Consider the following 21,575-nt stretch of genomic DNA (forward strand, 5'->3'; position numbering starts at 1 on the left):
TATTTACTAGATGGTAACGAAATTTATTCTATAGCAACAGTGACAGTTTAAAGTAATAATAAAATAAATAATGATAATAATAATAATAATAATAATAATAATAATATTAATAATAATAATAATAATAGGTAAAATATTAAGTATTCAGCTTCAATATAATTGATGTAAACAGTTTTAAATATAAGTTAAAACACAGAAAATTAAAATTAAAAACTAGTGGACGTCGACACGTCGTTAAATAATATTAGCCTAATTTTAGGTAAAAATTTGTCATTTTAAATGTCTTGGGTCGAATATTATTACTTGTTTCATAAATTATGGAATAAGTACACAATAAAAAACGTCTTCTATCGTAGTTAGCAGTCGAAAATAAATTTGTAAACATTTTATAATTATTTACAAGCAAAAGTGAAGGAAAAATAATATACAGAAAATGTATGTAATTAGTGCGAAAATGTTTAGCAGGTAGATAATATTTAAATAAGTACCTTCTATCAAAATAATGTTTTGTTCAATATTGTTGAGTACTTCTTACTCAAACAATAATTCATAAAAGTATCTGTTACAACACTGATGTCCAATAATATATTCTCGACCTAGATGGGTTTTACAATTTTAATTATATTAATTTATTTAGAAGACAATACCGCATGACACCCGGATGTTTTATCTCCGTCTTACTAACGGAAAGCACACAACACATTACATTGTTTAGAATAATCCATTTTACTCTTTTATTTTAATATTAGAGTGAATTCAAAAGTAAAGATATTCCGAAGTCTAAAGATAAAAATTATATCTATGTCACACGAAGGTTTTTTTAATTTTAAGAAAGTTATATAGGTACTTACTACTTATATGCATATACAATTTATTGTAAATTATCTTATTTATTATTTATTTCATGTAAATATTTTTTTTGTAATTTTAGACAATATTTTATCATTTTTTTTTTTTTTTTTTGTAATTTATTATGATCATTAGGATTTGACTAACAAAGATAGAAAATTTCAAATTAATTTTCTTTTAAAATATTAAAATCCTCAACTTCCAGTGAAATAATTAAAATAATGTTCTTCTTCTTTATTGTAATAATAAACAACATTAATTATAATAGTTGCGTGATAGATGACTTATCTAAGACTAAAAACCAATAAAATAAGTGGTTCTGTCAAAAACATATTGTTGAGTGTAATTCTTTTAAAACATGTATAATAATATATGAAACCAAATTTTCGATTCCAACAAATGATAATAAATAACAATAATATTATTACTTATAGTTAGTTCATATCTTTAGGATGATAATAAATTAAGTTCCCTCTTAAATAACGTCGAAAATTTTGATGTGATTTTAAGTTGGTCATTTTTTGCGGTTTTTTTTTAAACATATTACATTTTTAAACGTTGTTAAAATAATATAGTGAAATTATAATTTTATTTTTAACAAAAGGAACACCTTTAGCCTCCAAAAAACCATTCACTTATCTGTACGATGTTATAATAATAATATGTTGGTATTGCTAAACAAAAAACTAATATTTCAAAATTTTAAAAAATCAAAACTCTTTCGCAAAGAAAAAAAAAACGATATGGCAAAAACTAAAAATACAACAATAATGTCGTATGATGTATTTTGCACACGCGTCGCGTATTAGGGGTGGTCAGGGGGTGTGGACTCAGCTCTTGGCCGGCGGTGGGTCTCTGTGGTTTTTAGGGTTGGGAGGGTGGTTCGGTCGGGGGATGGGTATCGGTGGTTTAAGGTGTACAGCGGCGTACACGATATCGGCACGGTGGCGGGGCAAACCTTGTGCGGCTTTCGGACTTTCATCGGCCCGGGTGGTGGTGGTGGTGAAGGTTACAGTTGGGAGGGAGGGGGTGGCAGTGGTATCAACGCGCGCCGCGGAGACTGCGAGCGCACGACTTCGTTACAACAGGACCGGCATTAGACGTTTCGGCGTGCGACTTATCACACTACACCGCCGGCCGTCTTGCTGAAGTCGTGTGATCCGCGGGCGAAACCGTTACTCCGACGGGAGTTCGTGATAGGTACGTGTTTTTTATTTAAGAAGTTAAAAATGTATACAAATCGTTCGATCGCTGTTGCACACCATCGTATACAGTTCGCTCTTGATAAAACATTTTAGTAATCGGTATATTATATTATACAATAGATTATTAAAATAATATTATTATTGTTATTGTTTTAAGCAATCAAATAATATGATACAATATAATATTATTATGTGATAATATCTCCCGGACGATATCACCGATTTCTTTATATCGACGAAAGACGCATTCTGACACTGTCATAAATCATATTATTATTATTATTTTAATAATATTATTAAAACCGTTGTTGTTGTCTCCGTTATTGTTGGTGTACGAGAAAACTATGTCACGGCGAGCCAGTGCGATCTTCAGTGGACGAACAATAATATTATTTATAAACGGTAATCGTGTTTAGCATGCATTTAAATCATTAGTAATTTTTTCACTTTAATTCGGTTTGTAGACGATGTAGTTTTTTGTTACTGTTTGATTGACTGTTTCATTGTAGTCTTGTAACATCGAATTTTGATTGTTACCAGCACCTACATATATCTACTCTAAATTGCATATTTTATTATTTTTAGTGTGAGGTCGATGAATATGGTCTTTTTACGAATATCTTTACGATTGTTTACGATTATAATCTCTAATATTCTGAAATGGAACGCATACAATTATTATAAAATTATAATGTTATCGCAGTGATTGGTTTTTTAATTTTCTTTTTTAACATTAATTTTATCGTTATACCTTATACTTTAACCCACCCAATTTAAACACGTACAACTATGCTGAACGTTATAATGCTAAAATGAACGGCTAGGTTCATCGACATTTACCTGCGATGTTGTTTGTAGTTGAATTTCATCATCTTCTAATTCGACCCAGTTTTATATACAATTATGAAAATTTAATTTGAAATTTTCATCGCACTGATAGTAAACTGTACATCATACACATTTTTATACATCACTTACTTGGAATACTTGAATAGAACCATTATACTTTTTAAGAGTTTATACAGGCACATCCATATTCATTTATGTTTTTTTCAGATATTGTTTAATTTACAACTTTTTGAAACGAACGGAATGAACGCTCTACTATATCTATTCACGCTGTACATACTTGGTAAGTAATGAAAATTAATTATTTTTTTTTCAAATCTGTATTTGGTTTACGCTGATAAATTTAGATTTTTAAAAAAAAAACAATAGGTAATATCATATAATTTCCAATTATGTAGTTTCATTAATCATTATACTTTATTAATCGTTCATATAAGTATAAATAACCACTGAATCTATCGTAATCAGTAATATTATTAAATTATTTTCTTTATCCTACTCCATTAAATCGTTTGAATTATGTTTAATAAACAGAATTAGTATATAAGTGAATTACCTGTTCTCACAGTGGTGACCAGTGCCGTATCAATAACGTAATATTACGTATGATGTGGTGTAGAGTGTAGACATATCTATAACAAAATAATTTCGATATGGAACATTTTTTTTAGGTACGGTAAGGGTGGCTTGATAAACTTCTTCATTATAACTGCATGTTAAGCAACAGAGTGTGATTGAATTACGCAAATAAAACTTTTGCTCTGGGAAATAATTTTTAATTTTTTTGTGCATTTTGCAAAATTTTATTTTTGTTATTTTTTTGAAGTTTTGTCATTACAATATTATTACTATTGTAATATATAGCTTAATTTATAATGCATTTATTGAATGCAATACAAATTTAATATCAACTAAATTACTGTTCAGATACGAAATATATTATTTGTTTGATTAAATAATTGTCGTCAAATATGAAACATAAAATTAAGGTGCTTAGATATTTTATTTCCTATTTGGCATTCATAATCACATTATTTAAACTGAGATTAAACCTAATTACATCATTGAATAGAGAAGGTTAAGTAAAATCTAGATCATAAATGATTAATACATTTAAATCGGACAAGAACAACAAATTAACTATAGGTATACAATAAACAAATCCCCATAATTCATAAGTATTAAGGATAATTCGATTTTGTAATGGTTGATTTGAAGACAAAATTATCAAAACTTATAGCGTATAAGCTATAACTAACGATGTTTCAGATAAATTTTAACACTTAATTCATTTTTCAACTTACCTTGTATTACTGAAGTAGTTGTTAAAGTTCAAAATATGTATCAACTCATGAATACATGTAATTCACCTTGCATACTCACTCCTACCTATTTTATCATTTAATAGTGTATTCATTAAAATTTCAAATTTAAAAGTGTTGAGACAATATTCATAGATCGGTTTTTATACCACCGAAGTTATATATTCTATGTGTCCTATTACTGATATAAGACTATTTCAAATAAAATAATATTTTTTTACTGTGAACTGTAAAGATGATACATTTAAATCTAATTCTTAACTGATAGTTTTTGAGTTATTTAATTTTCGGTATTGAGAAAAATGTTCTTGTGAATTTACATAAAATTTGAAATAAAATATATTACATTTCCGCAACTATTATACTAAGGTAATTAAATCACACAATTTTAATGGATCAATAATTTATTTTAATTTTTAAATCATAGGTTGTTCCAAATCAATTATGTCAACTGCATAATATATACGAGTAAACTACAAAACTACAAAGTTTAAAGTTTAATAGTTATATTAAAACGTTGAACAAAAATCATCTGTTTTCGCTTGCTTGACCTTTTGCAATAAAGATGAATGTCTCTAATTTGAAATAAAAATTTGTTTATAGTTGAGGTATCTAACAGCATATAGTCTTTAGACGGTATACAAAAAAATTCAAAAAATCAAAATTAATATAAATGCATTATTAAGGATAAAAATAATCGAGTAAATATGAATCATTTTGTATATTATTTACTATAGGAATGGAAGGATCAAAGATAGAACATTTACAATTATTATTTAATAATGTTCTACCTATCTCTATAATTAATTTACTTTCACAGTATTTCAATTTTGCGAATCAGTCATTACTTTACGTACATCGGATTGCCAAAATGTTCTCGGAAATTGCTCGGTTCTAAATCAAAAGTCAAAACCCGTGCATTTTAAATTGCTTTTCGAAAGGATGTTTGGGTTTTGTTTGCATGTACTTGGTTTAGGTTCACTTTAGGATTCGCTTACCGCTTATAGCAAAATCATTTGCTCAGTCAGCTACTGATTACTATTAGTTAAAAATGTTTAAATCTAAAAACATTAACAATTTTTTTAGGTAGGAAACTGATGAATAATTTAATTTCATAAACTGCTTAATTTATGATATTGAAAAATAATATGAAGCACTTAAAAAAAAAACTAAATCTTCAATATCATCATAAATACCATAAGATGTTGTTTAAATTTTTGAATTGATGGTATAACGTAAAGAAAAACTGCAAAATTAAAATACCTATATCACAATTTATATTACTAGGTATAAAAAAACTTAATTTATATTATATACGATAATACATTTTTTAATCAAGTACCTATTTGTTGTGAAATATTTATAGAAGACAGCCAATTTATCAATATATTTTGTATGTAACGATATTCGGTGCATTGAATGAAAAACGTAAACGAAATTGAATTAACATGATTTGTGATGTTACTAAATGAATAACCTGTATATATATGCAATAAAACTGACCGCATTAAACGAATGAAAAAAAAACACGGGTCGACCGTTAAAATCATCTTATTTATATATATATATATAAAATGCGTAATTTATTGGAACAAAAAATATGTTTGGTTTTTCGCTATTTTGTGACTGTATTATATACAATAATGACAGTACAAAATACTCTCGTCGTGTGCGAAGGGGAATAGAGCGATTGAAACGAAACGAACGAAAAAAAGTAAGTTTTCCGGACATTGAATTTGAATAACCGGCCATCTGAGTTATAAGTTTCGGGGTTGTCACATAGAAGCCGAAGAAAAAAGAAAACTTGCAAGGCTTTCTCCCTTACGCCACGCAATCTTTACTGTCTCTGCTCACTCTTCCTACCGACAGTGTACATATTATACCACGATGGTTAAAAACTTTGGAGCTTTTCGCATTCTCTACACGTATTTTCGATTTTCTACCCTTAGAAAATATTATTATTATGCGCGAAACAAAAAAATATAATGATAATAATCGCTCGATTGATAGTGTGCTTATTATTGTGAAGAAAGAAATCGTGGAGTTATAATTTACCGTCACGGGTTTGATGTGGTGTGGCTCGATAACACAAAAATTGTGTGTGTAGACGTTATAGCTTATACTATATCGATATAATACGATGATATGGAATTTATTGTGCAGCGCGTGACTACTGACTACACTCGTACATCGTCCGACTGAAATGCGTATTATGGCTTATACGATCGTGTCAATAATTGAATAATAATAATATGTACCTGTCATGAAATCGTTTTTATTTTTAAAATTCGATTTGACTTTTCCGACCAAAAACATGTAAAATCGAGTACTTGTTATGTATGTGACTAGCCGATGTGACGATTTAATGGGGGAGCAAAAATATTCACTTCTGAGGACTTGACGACTATTAAAATATACGTCACTATGAACAAAATTCAAATTGAACACTAAATGTTTGCAATAAAAAAATCATACCACGCTAAGATTAAGTGAAAAAAAAATTAAGCTGAATTAATCAAAGACAATTATAAAATTATAGGTACGGTATAAATTTATAATAATAGGCGATGGATGATTTATTGTTCTTATAGTTAGTTCTTATTAATATACCTACCTAAGAGTGTAAATTATTATAATATATTAACTATATTGTTTATTTTTAAATCTTTCCCACTTACGAGCTACAATTGAATACCACGACGATCAGTAACATATTATAATACACTGTTACATTCCCAAAAGTCACATTTAACAGACCCAACAAAATATTTTAATCCAACGTAGGCGAACATTTTCAGACCCTCGAGGATATTGTAAGCACTCCAAATACAGCAATATCCTGTGTGTCTATTGTTATAACATTATCTTCAATCTCTTGTATGAAATTTTTTTCCTAAAATTGCCTACTATATGGTATCGCTGTATCGGACCTTACCGCAAATGGCCTACATAGAAAATATACTCGTTATCTTAACGCGGCCGGTGCGATTTAAAAGTATTGGTCGAGGAATTCCCAAACGGACGATTTACTTACTTCGAACTTAGCTTAAAATCAATCGATATAGTCAATAAGACACTTTATTGGTAGTCGTCTGTTTGGTTAGTATTTGGAGGACCACCGCAGTAATTTATACGATTTTTATTTTCATTACTGTAATTCATCGGTTGCGATGAGCACGTTTTTCAACGCATAAACTTTCAGAAAGATAGAAAATAGTCCGTCAAAAATATTTTTCACGCGCAATGAACAAATATAGTTTATATCGATGAAACATTGAAAAACACCCAAATAAAATAACACACTGTATTGCAATGTGGTAGGTACTCCTGCATCCTAATAAAATTTCGCTCAAAATTAAATATTTTTAAGTCGTGATTGTTCGTTTTGAACTGTTTTAATTATTTACGAGAGCTTAAAATAAAAACTATTTAAAACCTTAAAAGCATAAATTTTTCTCCGGGAGGTCGTGATAAATTTGGAATTAACAAGTTTAATCGCATCTTATAATAATATATATATTTATATAGATTGGATGCAACATTACGCGTGTACTCAATACTGTATAATATGACGATATTATGTGCACTATTTAATTAACATTAACTGAACACCGTGAATATTAATTAAAATACGTGCATGTTTATCTTAAGTAAGGATGGATTTATTTACCCATAAAAAACTCGTCACTTCAATGTATTTTAAAAATTGATTTTAAATATTACGTGAATCGTAATAGCAGGTAAACTCAAAATGCTTGAATCTGTTAGCTATACTAAATTAAACATTATTTACGATATATTCCGTTATAAAGTATCCAATTTTAAAATTATTTTGAATTTGTTAGATTTTAATTCATCTCCATGCTTATTTTATATAGTAAAATAGTGGCTACAATATAGAAAAAATGTAATTTAACAATATTATTATTATTAATATATATCTATATCTATGGCTGGATTAAGAGAAAACAGAGAGCAAGTAAGTAAAAGACCCATTATAGTCAGCTTAAAATTGTTTTAAATGATAATATTTGTATTACATACCATTAACTATATTTTAAGACAGGCTATTGGAAAAAATTTAATTTACCGTATTTTGTGATAATGATATGTACCAGGATCATACACCAAGTCAACCCTCGACAGCAAAAATAATAATATTTCTATTGTACTGAATATTTTTATAACTGATGATATGATTTTGACAATTTTCTTAAAATTAATTAAACCGTATATACATAAATACGTATGAATGTGTATTGAAATATATATTTTTTATTATTTATTTATAACGAATATATATCAACAATAATATCTGAAACTAAAAATACCTTGGGAGAACCACAGCATAAACGGTTTTGTTTTAATGATTTCAAAAGTATGAGTTTTTTTAATGTTTATATATATTTTTTAAGAAATAAACGGGGACAAGTAGGTAATAGGTACATAATATTACATCTAGAAGTATCGAAATTAAATAATAATTCTTATTAACTTAAATTTTTGAATTATTAAAAATCAATGTATTTAAAGTTTATACCTATTATTTATACATTTTTACCAAAATATTAACTGTTCGATTACATTTTATTATAATATTGAAAATGAAAATAATAAATATGATATATGTATTTATTATTTTATAAAAATAAAAGTACATATTATTTTAAATGTTATATTATGGCAGGAATTATATTTGACTAGTAGTGTACGTAAGAATTAAAGTATTCAAACTATTAAACAGCCTACATAATACATTATAATTTTTAAGAAGATAAAATGTTAGTGTTTTACTTCAAATTTAATGATAGCAACGTCTATTACGCTGATATTACCTATTTCTTAACAATAGTAAGGTATTTAATATTATAAATGAATGTGTTCGTCAATACTGTCAATATTATAATATTCTAAGTGGAATAAGAACAAGATTGTATGTTTTTGTTTTCCATTGATTTTGGTACGATGTTCCACGGTCATATTGTATTGGCTGCTTAAAGCTCCCTAGTGGTCTAACCCTGGTCGAATATTCCCACGTTTTCACTTTGGGAATATTCCTCCGGGTGTTGTAAACAAAAACTACTCTCACAATTCAAAATCAGGTATTAATGATGAAAACAATAACTGTATTTGAATGCGATGGGGTTTCTACGATGGTTCAATGTTTTAGCAAGTTTTGTGTATAAAAATGAGTAAATGAAGAATGCTCATAACTGACTTAAAAACTGAATTTACTATCGTGAAAACTGATAATTTTCTTTCCATCAAGTTTTATAAGAGGTCAATTCACTCTAATTGTAACCTAGCTACATGTAATTTGCTAGGCGTACAATTTGTTATGTTACGCTGCACTTGTAAGACGGAGACAACAATTTCAGTTTTACGTCCTCTTAATAGTATTATAGTTTATGATGAAAATACTTGGAAAAACAAAACAGTAAGTATACTTATAAAGTTATAAATATGTATAGTAATTTTCACATTGCATTATATACGCGTGTACATGAAACATGATAATATTAGATATTATATATTTTTTTAAGTCAATTATAGATAAGTGCTATTAAACTATACACATTATTCCACGAAGTTGGTAAAATATGTTCAATTACGATAATTTTATTGTTATTTTTGAGCAAATCCGTTTGCACTAATTTCACTAATTTTGACCATTTAAATAAAACTTGCAGCTTAAAGCTTCGCGATTCACTTAAAAGTTACAACTTTAATATCATTACTGTCGTGTTTGTGTGTTTTTTTCTTTGCTAAACAATTGGTGTTTATTTTTTTTTGTTAATCTCGACGGTCGATCGGTAAATGTTTATACGGTTTTCTCGTCCAAGCGAAAACTGTTATGGGTACCTCTACACACAATATTCCAATTCCCGATATAATACTGTTCATCTATTCCCCATTCGGCGTATATACGGTGTCAGCTATCTCATCTTTCTACCTTACGCACGGGGATAATGATTTTGTGTACGTAGAATCGTAGTAGAGTGACTGTAGCGACCTAAAACATTAAAATGCCGGTGATCCTCCACCCCAAATACACATGTACACTCACACACATAAACAAATATAGGCGCATTGAAATACCTTTGACGTGTCCGATAGCATTTGAACCAAATCTGATTCAATTACGTGTCGCGATAATAATTTGCGATGAACATTTCGGTTAATTACAGACGAATGAGCACGCTAAGAAGCGCACTAACTGCAGCCGGATAATGATTAGTAGTTGTAGTAGTAGTTGGTCACGATGTAGATTGCGCGCGGGGAGAGGTGTGTTGTATAAATCCTTTCATTTCCGGTCGATCCAAATTGCTTAACTCGAATCCGTACCTACCTATCTACAGCGGCGGCTTTGGGTCGAAGTCTACCGCAGACCGACATAATTATAGGAGCCCAAAGCTCGTAAAACTCGGTCATAAAACACGGTGTATCAAAATATTCTACAGATCATTCAGAGTAAATCGCTCGGAAAATCGGCGTTAAGACTCATTGTCGTCCATCGCTCCGGAAACGTTTTAGCACACTACCCCGGAGGAGTCAGATTAGGTTCATAATAATTATAACTCATGTTCTACATGCATATCGCGTATATATTGTAGGTAGACGGTAGCCGTGTTTAATGATTACTACTGTCTACTCATGATAAACCGAAGGTCGATATTAATACTAACCCGATAAATTATGGTAAAACAATTCTACGTTATTCTAAAATTACAAATACACTATACATATAAGTTATAATCATACTTACTGGCATGACATGTATATATATTTACTCACCCAATAATGTTTTGCTTGAAAAAAAAAAACAAACATTTATTTAAACAATCTAACCAATCCTTTATTATTTAGTGTACCTATCTTGTTCCTAGTGCTTTTATACCTCCTGTAAGCACAGAGAAATGAAGTGCAAGTAAAATATAAACTTGCCATCACTGCTTGCTGCACGATATTCGATAAGATTTATGACGATGAGTTTGTCCCGCGTGGCTTAAAGCCTCACAGAGTTGAGTTAATATAGTCGTTTAATTGAAAACCTGCGTCACGTGCACGAGGTTCTTTTGTAAAGCAGTTCTCGAGTAACTCCGTTCAGTAATAAGCGGTTTTCATATTATTAATGATTTAATTAATTTCGTGGCATAACAATCCAAATGCAAGTATACTAATAAAATCGTATATGATCTTACAAAGCTGATCAAGAGTGATCGAATTACAAAAATAAATAGTATCAAACAAATATTATATAATAGTGGGTATACCCATATGTACTATACAGTGTACCACGAGGTCTTTATATTTATCGTTAAATATCATAATTATTTCACTATTTTCATATGACATTATTTTGATAATATTTTTTATTTGAACTTTATCTCATGTACAAAAAGAACTAGATGTTCATAATTATAACACAAAACACCGCACAAAAGGTTATAACTACTACAACTTGTAACACACACACACACATATATTATATATATTAGGAATATGTATAGTTATATAATTGTTCATTAATATCGAGTTAAATTTATCACGTTGTTTTTTTATTAAACTGATACTTCTTTGGTTTATATAATTCATTCGTTAAAAAAATAAAAATATTTTAAACATCGAAGTTCAGTAGTCCACTTCCATTCGATTGTGATTGAATTTATACTGTCTTTTGGACAAAATATTTCCAACAGTTGGAAAAAAATATATATATTAACAAAAATTCTATAGGCAGAATATTGCATTATTAATGATACAGTTACTTTAGATTTAAATTAGTATTTTCTGCTTGCTCCTGATACAACTGTCAAATACGTCAAAATCAGTATATTAACACTTTATTACCATTTAATTTATTCACTTTGTGGATATTTTTTTCTTAATCTTCTGAAAACTTCTAACTTATGCATATATTAACTTTTCAATGGCTATTCATATTTCAAAAGTTTTTTATAAACATCTGCTTTATCAAATACACTCAATATAAAAGCACAAGACATTTTTCCCCGTACTGACTTCATATTCAATAATTTATGTTGCAATATCAAAATGGCCGTAATAAATAGTATTATAGTAACACAGAAACGAAGATTAACTGAAAATTCAAATTCAAATAATATCTTTAATATCTATTTGATTTCTCACGTAGGTATGGTACTGAGCGTGTTTAAAATGACTAAGTCGATTCGAATAAATAAAGTCCGCACATTGCTGAATTCTACAGAAATCACACTAATAGGTATATCCTATCTAGATTTTACACGTTCTCGTCTATACTCAAACAATTTATAATATTATAATTTTATATACAAAGCATTTTATTATAATATTATCAACGAAATCTAATTCCGACTGATAATTAGATGCGCGTGCACAAGTGTGTGTGTCTGCGCGCGTGTGTGTATGTGTCGGAGAAGGGTCACGGCGAGAGTAGATTACGTTGGAAAACAATAGTTTCGTACAAATTATAATAATTTTAAAAGCCAAAGCGCATGATATATATTAATATAGTATGGTAGTTGTGCCCATAAAAGAAGAGAGTAATTTCGGATTCAGTCCGTCGTATCCGCCGCCTCTGTTGCCGCCGAGAATGAACAATAAGAGTCGGCGAAACAGCCTCCGAGTCTGACCAAAAACAACAAATTGGTTTTGAAAATCGACCGGACGACAACGGCGATGGCGTCGACGGCGGCGGAGATACGGGCCAGGAGACGCGTTTATGCGTATACTAGCTGAATTACCCGTCGTTGCCGGGTTTAAGTATAAAAATCTATGTAATTTGGCAAGATTAAATATTGTTTGTTCTATTTAAATACAACTTAATTAATATTGTTGAAATAATATTTTATACATATTAGTTATTAAGACAATTTTATTATTATAATAACCTATTTTATAAGTTATAGCTTTTGTTTAAGATAAGTTTTAGCAGTGAAGGCTTATAATAATCGTTTTATCATTAGTTATTATTCAAAATATTATCTATAAAACTTCTTTGTAGACAATATTCGTCGTTGATTTATTAGTAGAAGTCAAAATCACCAAGATACTGGGTGAGCTTACGCGTGAGCAAGCTACGTAGAACTGCCCATGTGAAAATGTGTTTTCTTCTACCACAAAATACATCAGCAGTGTATCATTGAATTTTGAAAAATCCTTTCTTAGTGGGTGCCTACACTATAAAACAAAAATGCTGTCCTAATTTCATAATTATATTATAGCTACAGCGGTTTCAGCTAGGTGGTTTTTTCTATTTTCACAATTTTCAACCCTTTTAACCTCCTTTAGGGGTTGAATTTCACAAAATAAAGTTTATAGACAATGTTTATTTGTAGTATAGAGTATGTATACTTAATTTCAAAAAAATCAGAACAAAAAAGTTTTCGATTTTTACCCCTTTTACCCTTTTTAACCCCATTAGGAGTTGAATTTTCAAAAATCCTTTCATAGGGGATGCCTACGTCATAATAGCTATTTGTATGCCCGATCCGTCCAATAGTTTGAGCTGTGCGTTGATAGATCAGTCAATCAGCTTACTGTTTTATATATACAGATTATTATATATTGTAAATAAATGAACCATCGTCGTCCGACTGTGTCTATATACACACATTCTACTGCACAGCACAATATATTATATTATTATCATAGTAAAGTTTTTGTATAGCATAATATTATATGTTGTTGTAAATGCGACCGGAGCGGTAAAACAACAGACCTATGCCAGTGCCAGAGAGTAGTCGTCGTTAATTTGGAGCCGAGCTTGGATGCTGTGTATGGCTGCCGGCAATGACGACGACAACGGCGCGGTTTATGCGGATTAATAAAAACGTGCCTATACAGTGAAACACAAAACACACACATATGTACATACGATTGTCTGGGATAACAATAATAACTGGAGGAAAAAAATGAGATAAAAAGAATAAGGAGATGAAAAAAAAAGAGAGAGAGAAAGACGATAGACCCGAGACCGGAACGGCGAGCGAGTAATAAATAGAGGGTGCTGCTGTGACGAAAATATCTGCCGAGGGAATGTCAAAATAAACGATCCCCGTTTATTAACTATATACGCACCTATATATATTATACTGTGCACACAGTGTTGTTGTTGTTATTATTATTATTATCATTATTATTTTTTTCCCCGTTTGTGAAACTGTAGTTAATGGCCGAGACATTTGGACGAGGATTACGACACGTCGAGCATCATCGCCGACGTATTTTTAAACTATATATATTATACCTATACGAGACGACGAACCGTGACATTCGCGTGCAATAATTTCACATCCGAATACCTGTGCTTTTTATTCCCGAATAATTTTTGATCGAAAACCATAGATAATATTCTAAAAAAAAAAACAATTATTACTAGGGTCCAGATTCAAAAGCCCTAAAATCTATATGTCGTCAAATAAGAATAAAGATAAAATAAAGAATGGAACCACCAAAAGAGAACGAACTTTTCATTAAAATCCCAGCCTTAATTATTCCCTATTATTATTATAAAACGTAGTCCATGAGTGTCTCCGTATTACCTATATTACATTATACAAGTTGTGTTGATATTACTACCACGACTACGGTTAGAAAGTAAATGAAAATGGTAAAACTTCTCGTATTTTGTTTATAAATATGACTACTGATCGTATTATATATATATATATATTATATGTAGTGACTATATATGTATATAGATGTGTAGAAAATGAAAATCTATAAATGTATAACGCCGGAGGACAACTCCGCCACCGATATTACACTGTGTATTTTACTTTTAAACTGCTTGTCGTCTCTAAGGGTTAGACCATTACTAAACACACCTACGGAATGTTGTCGAATGATGATGACGAGAGACAAGTTTTTACTTTTGTCAAGTTTTACAAATTTCAATATCGTTTTATTAACACGCTCGCACACACAACCGCACTCGTGTTTTCATTTCCCCGTGACACAACTATTATTTTTATTATTATTATTCTTGTTTATTACTCGCATAATACATAACATAATACATAATGTACAGACGTATTATTATCAAATATGTCATATTAAACCATATATTTAAGACAAAAAGTAAAAAACTATATAGGAACTGTTCGTCTGTCACGGTATCAGGTGGATAAACGTATGATATGTATATAAATATAAGAATTCGTATAGAGGTTACTGTATACGTGTATAAATTTCAAATCATGTGATTTTCAGCAGCCTTATTGGTGTCTAATAAATCAGAAATGAAATTACCCGGATGTGCGAAAACCCGTCTCCGAGAGATGAGCTTTTATTTCACGCGCAGATACGACTTTAGCTTATAAAATATATATATTATATAAATACACACTCATACATAGACACTGTTACCAGCCACAGTGCTACATCTAAAAGAATATTGTGAATGATTTTTATAGAACCGTTTTACATGTTATAATACTGTATATATTTACACCGTTTATATCGGACTATGTATCGGTATGAAGTGAATATAATTACAATGTGTGTATTATTTTAATCGATTAAAAATCATCCAATCATTAAACGATTTATCCGACCATATAAAAGCATTTCTTTTTCAAAATAAAAACCGTCACCAGTATAAAGCTCGGGTATTGCAACAAAAACAGTTTTAGAATATTAAACAAATAATATTATATGATCATACGTATAGGTATTGTATAACAACAATTGAAACCTAGAGGTTACCAATTTACCATATGTTTTTAGATGCCGATGCGATACCTCATTCTAAATATAATATTTTATGAAACGAGTGAGTATACTTATAGTAACGAAGGAATTGTTTGATTTGCTAACAAAATATTGTTGATAGCAATAGCCATCTGAAATCCATACTACGTTACTATTGTAATGAAGGTCTACAATAATACTATAAGTCGCATAATACAATAACTTATAATATTATTAGAAAGGTGATATATACATAATCATTGCAGATAAATAATCATAAGATTTTCGATACTTTCCAAATTGTTATTCGTCGTCAGTTAAACATCTTTCTCTAGTTCTTTAAAGACTAGTTAAGTCGATACCATACGTTTTAATTAATTCACGCGTGCTATATTATATTTAAACTGAAATAATATTTATCGTTTAAAACTTCATACCATTAAATTTGTTTTTATACACTTTTTGTCCAAAGATGTATAACAATCATGTATTTAGATATTTAGATATATAATATTATAAAAATAACACTGAACTCTTAAAAATATCAAATATATATAATATAATATAATAATATACCTATATCAGGATATTTATCAATCAAATGTCTACTCGTACTTTAAGCTATTTATTGGAATCATCTAAGACCAAACAATAAAATTGAATTAATGAAAATCGATTATCTAATTTTTGAGTCTAATAATAATATGAGACTAATTATTAATATGGACGAAATTAAATAATATTATTTCTTCGAGTATGTTGGTTATATCATTAATGTCATTATTATTAGTTTAAAAGCTCTTAATTTTAATTATACCAAGTTACCCACAAAGCATTATAGTGGTTATAGTTTGTTCTGTAATATCCTTCATAGTATAAGTATTGAAACAGAATAAAACAACAGTGAAAAAGCTTTCATCACATTTTACTATGAACATACCACGAAACTTCGCAATTTCAAAAATTACTTTAGATGCGATTTTTATCTGAAAAAAAAAAATGATGCTTGCGTACATATATACCCACCATTTATAAGAAAGTTTTTCTTTTTCTTTATTCCAAGGCTATTGGGTTTTATTTGGTCTGCAGGGTAAAAATTTCTTGACGTCTCCATAGTTTTCGCTTTATGCATAATACCAAGAAAATATTCTGTAGATAATATTATTATATTCTAACAAACATCAAAATAAAAATGCTTACAGTCTAGAAACCATATTTTATTATTTCCACATCGTAGAACTACAGTACAAGTAGGAAATATCTATAATAACTAATAAAACGTAATAATGTTATAGCCATTATAACAAAATATTACGTCCGTGAACTTAGCGGTACTCATTAAACAGAATTAAATTAAGCTTAATCTAATTATTATTAATTTTAAATTTGACTAAATACAACAATATTATAATATTTGATGAATAAAACATGATATAGCATAGCTTGGTTTTTTTCTCAAATAGATTGTTAAAATTCACAAAAATCTTTATTTCGATTACCGATTACTGCAAGGATGCAAGGACAAGTAGGTATCAAAACTGCCGAAACTATTTATTATCGTGATCAATATTTTATGTTTTCCTAATTACTAGAGTTACACTAAATCTTAAACTTATACTCTTTATAATTGTAATAAAAAAAAACTAATATTTTAACCCATCACGTATATTGTTTATTCAAAATAAAATTACAACATATTACATATATGGTTATCGTATATTTTCATTTAAACTTTAATGTCGAGTTTAAATTATGTTACTCATTTTTATTCGCACCTAAATAATATTTCAAATAAAAATACAATAAATATGAACCTCATTACTATAATGACAATAATAATCATGTGATTTAAGACAAATATTGTGTCTGGTTTACTTCCTAGACTGCAAGCGTAAACGTTGTATTAAACATTAAAGTGTGTGAATGATGTGACGAGTCAACGAAGTCTTTGGTATATGTACGTGTATTTTAATTTTAAAATAATGATCTACCTTTCATAATATAATATAATTCATGAAACTCATTTTATTTTCAAATATTTAAAACTTCGTTAATATACGAGTGCAATAACAACCTAAGCTCGACGATTATACTTGTGAGAATTTTTTTATACAATTGCGCTGAGTTTTTAAAGTTTTTTACAGTCCCGACAAGTGTTCTTTTTTTCTTGAAGACGCGTAATAAATAATGTAATCTATTTTTAAATTAAAAATATAATTATAATATTGTAACTACAGTCTATTTCATTAAATAAATCATAATGGTTTATCGTAGTGAATATCAAATATAGATTTTATTAAAGTTATGCGAATGAAGAAGTGCATACATAACTCGATGGATATTCTCTGAAGCACCTCTGTTACAATTTCTATCTAAAATTAATTCAATTAAACCTTATAGTTTAATAACTAGCTTAAAAATTAAATTATTTACAACATAAATAATAAGTGTAAAAAAAATATTCTGTTACAAAATATGGAACACAAAATAATAGAAACTCTCAAAATAATTAAAAAACAAAAACTATATGATCAAATTTTATCATATCTTTCTGCACAAATTCAGTGTTACAAATAATTATACATAATTTTAATTTAAAAATTAGAAGACATACATTTTTACTAAGAAAATAAGTGTTTTAGAAAAATCTAATTTTTTTATGTACTCATCTCGGTGTATAGTACTTAATTGCATTCCCTTAGAATCACATACGTTAATGAAATATTATGTTGTTATTGATAATTTTAAACACTGAAACAACAACCTTAATAACATACGTATTACCATAATAATACACAGCTCATTTATTTTTACAAATTATGTCATAGTTTTATTTTATTTATTTTTGAATATACAATATAATTTAATGTATCATTCAAAAACTGATTTAATTTTTCTAAACTTAAAAAAATGAGTTGTTTTTATTCAAACACATAATATTTATAAATAGGTATGTTTCAAACGGAATATACACTGATGAATTATTAAAAGCAATAAATTGCACTAAGCAAATTAATAATGAAAAAAAAAAACGAAAATCTGAATGATTCATTTTTATCATAATTATATTTTGTTAACCAATAATAAAACAAACATTTTTCAAGTGTAATCTTGTAACGTGCAATATCTTTTAAACGATAACAACTAATTTATTACAACAGTTGGAATTCCTGAATTTAATTACTTCTCGCCCTTAGTCTTTTAAATAACCGTCACAATTTGAAGTTACCGCTCCTATAGATATATGATAACAATAAAGTTTACAAATTAAAAGTTTCGTTCAAATTGTTTATTTTGCAAGGTCTTAGTAGTAATTTAAATACCAATGTTTTGTAAAAAAAAAAATTATACTATGTGACATGAAAAATAAAGGTAAAAATACCTATATTTTTTAGAAGACCGAAGTATAGATTCCTTTTGTTTTTGTTTTTACATTTAATATTTATACTTCACAAATGCAATTTTTCTTATTCAAGAGAGATTAAAATAATGTTAAATGGAGGAAATTCATCATTTATTCACGAAAGAGTACATGGCAGACGAGTTTATAGAACTGTTTCATCGCATGGTTAATTATTAATAAAACAATAAATTATAAAAATAATTTAATGTATAAATTGCACAATGTGTAAGGCATAATAATTTATTTTTGTGTTTACGCGTGTTTATAACTGCAGTGCTCGTAAGTTGTGAGAAAAACGGTTCGTTTTAATTGAGAATTTCCATTAATTGAATATCCCAAGTGTCATTCACATTTATATTGCAATCGAGATGTATAATTGAAATTTTAAATAACCTCAAGCTCTAGTTTATAAAGACAAGCAGCTGTCGAGTAAAATTATTTAGAACTGTCTTTATACGACCCTTCTAATTTGAAAAAAATTGAATTAAACGTATCGTGAATTTCCCTATCCTAATCTAAATTATTATACAGGGTGATCTTTTAAACATGTTCATCCTATTTTTATGATTAAATAATGCATTCATTAAAATTTAGATTTTTTAAATTTTTTAATACACGTGAAGATCATTTTTCGAATCATTGACATTTTTTGTACCATGATTCTGTAACAATACAAACTTCAGTTTTTTTGTTGAGAATTTTGATGTATCTAGATCAAAATTCAAACTAAAGTTTTCAAGTTACGTGATTTTGTATTTTAAGGATAATATGTCTATGGTAAATGGTTAAGTAGATATGGGACTTAGACGATTTGAAAAAAAAAAATTATCTGCTTGATAATTTTCAGTAAAAAGAAAAATTCTCATTTGAAAAATAGATGTTAATATCGCCACAGGATGCTCCTTAAGTAGTATAAAAAATACTAAAAATCAGAATTTGAATAAATGTACAGCTAAAGTGATAAATGGGAAGTGAGAGTGCTTAAAAATCACCCTGTATACATAATATGTGATTTACCGCATTGGTTTTGTTCACATGCTTGTGCATAAAACTTTGACAAGGCTTTATTACGTACGTTTTGAAGGGTAAAGGGAAAAGTTTCAGTTTGAAAAGAAATCACATCACCGTAAAACTAATTTCATTCCACTATAGGAATCGGTGGGGGTTATAGTTAGCAAAGCCACCTCATAATAAGTTATAGTGTTACATACCCTATATTTTGGGAATTTGCCAGAATAATTTACATTAATTCGAGAACAAGTACCCCGTAAACTTTGAGCCAACCGGAGACGTTGCAGTGTTATAAAAAAATAAAGTAAAAAAAATAAATGCTAATGCATAAAGTATTACCTACCGTATTACAACAGTGTTTTTAGTTTAGATTACCGTTACTTTGGCAAATCAATATTTTACACTATGATTTATCAAACTAATAATATATAATATATATATATGCATAATGTACCTACGTATAACTAACTTCAGCCAATCTGGCATGTAGTATAGGTGCCTAAATTTTATCGGTAACTAATGGGGTCTAATGGTTTTGGTGAAATTAAAACGACCCTCTCAAATAATTTAACTAAAACTTAAAAACAAATGGTTGTGCTAGAGCGTTTAATCACTAAACTTAGTTTTACATTGTAAACAAATTTCGCTTACAATTTTTGTAAACAAATACTTACGACATTAAAACATTTAGAGAAACAAATAAAATATAGAGGAACTGCGACAATTTTCGTCCATTGTATAATATATTATAGTGCTTAGATCCTCCCATTACTCAACACGGAATTAACATCGTGTTTTTGGTATAAAGGAAATGGCACAAATTAAACAACTTACGAAAAAAAAAAAACGTATTTTTAAAACCGACGCTAAACAAGAACGATAATTTGAATGCGTATAAATTATGCGGTGTTACCTAAACGATTGCAATGGCAAAGAAATTTTGTTTAAAAAAAACATGCATTATATAACAGTATAGTAATAGTAATAATAATAATATAACTAATAATTATTTACTAGTCAGAAAACCAATGTTTCTCTTCTTCATATTACATTAAAATATGAAATGCATAACTTCATATTTCGTTAGATTTAACTTCAAACATTATTTAAAGAGAAAAAAATATGTCAATCGTCTTATTAGCTATTCTGAGTGAAAATTAAGTTTGACAGGGTTTTGAAATTTGTTTATAAACAACAAATAAAAATTTATTTTATAATAAAATCATAAATAATATGTAA

At 28.5% G+C, this 21,575-nt stretch overlaps 1 protein-coding gene across 2 annotated transcripts in view; it reads left to right on the plus strand.

The window, feature by feature from the left end:
• Positions 1–1,943: 1,943 nt before the first annotated feature.
• Positions 1,944–21,575, plus strand: part of LOC107172973 (uncharacterized) — a 95,221-nt gene continuing 75,589 nt past the window's right edge. The window contains exons 1-2 of one of the 2 annotated variants that reach the window (XM_089227408.1): positions 1,944–2,456; positions 3,111–3,186. In XM_089227408.1, coding sequence (XP_089083534.1) covers positions 3,147–3,186 — 40 coding nt within the window. In that variant the 5' untranslated portion in view covers positions 1,944–2,456; positions 3,111–3,146. The remainder of the gene's footprint in view (positions 2,457–3,110; positions 3,187–21,575) is intronic. The other variant, XM_089227409.1, reaches the window with a different exon arrangement.

This window comes from Diuraphis noxia, unplaced genomic scaffold, assembly GCF_037042655.1.
Source record: "Diuraphis noxia isolate RWA-SAM2 unplaced genomic scaffold, SU_Dnox_SAM2 contig0004, whole genome shotgun sequence".
Classification (NCBI taxonomy): domain Eukaryota; kingdom Metazoa; phylum Arthropoda; class Insecta; order Hemiptera; family Aphididae; genus Diuraphis; species Diuraphis noxia.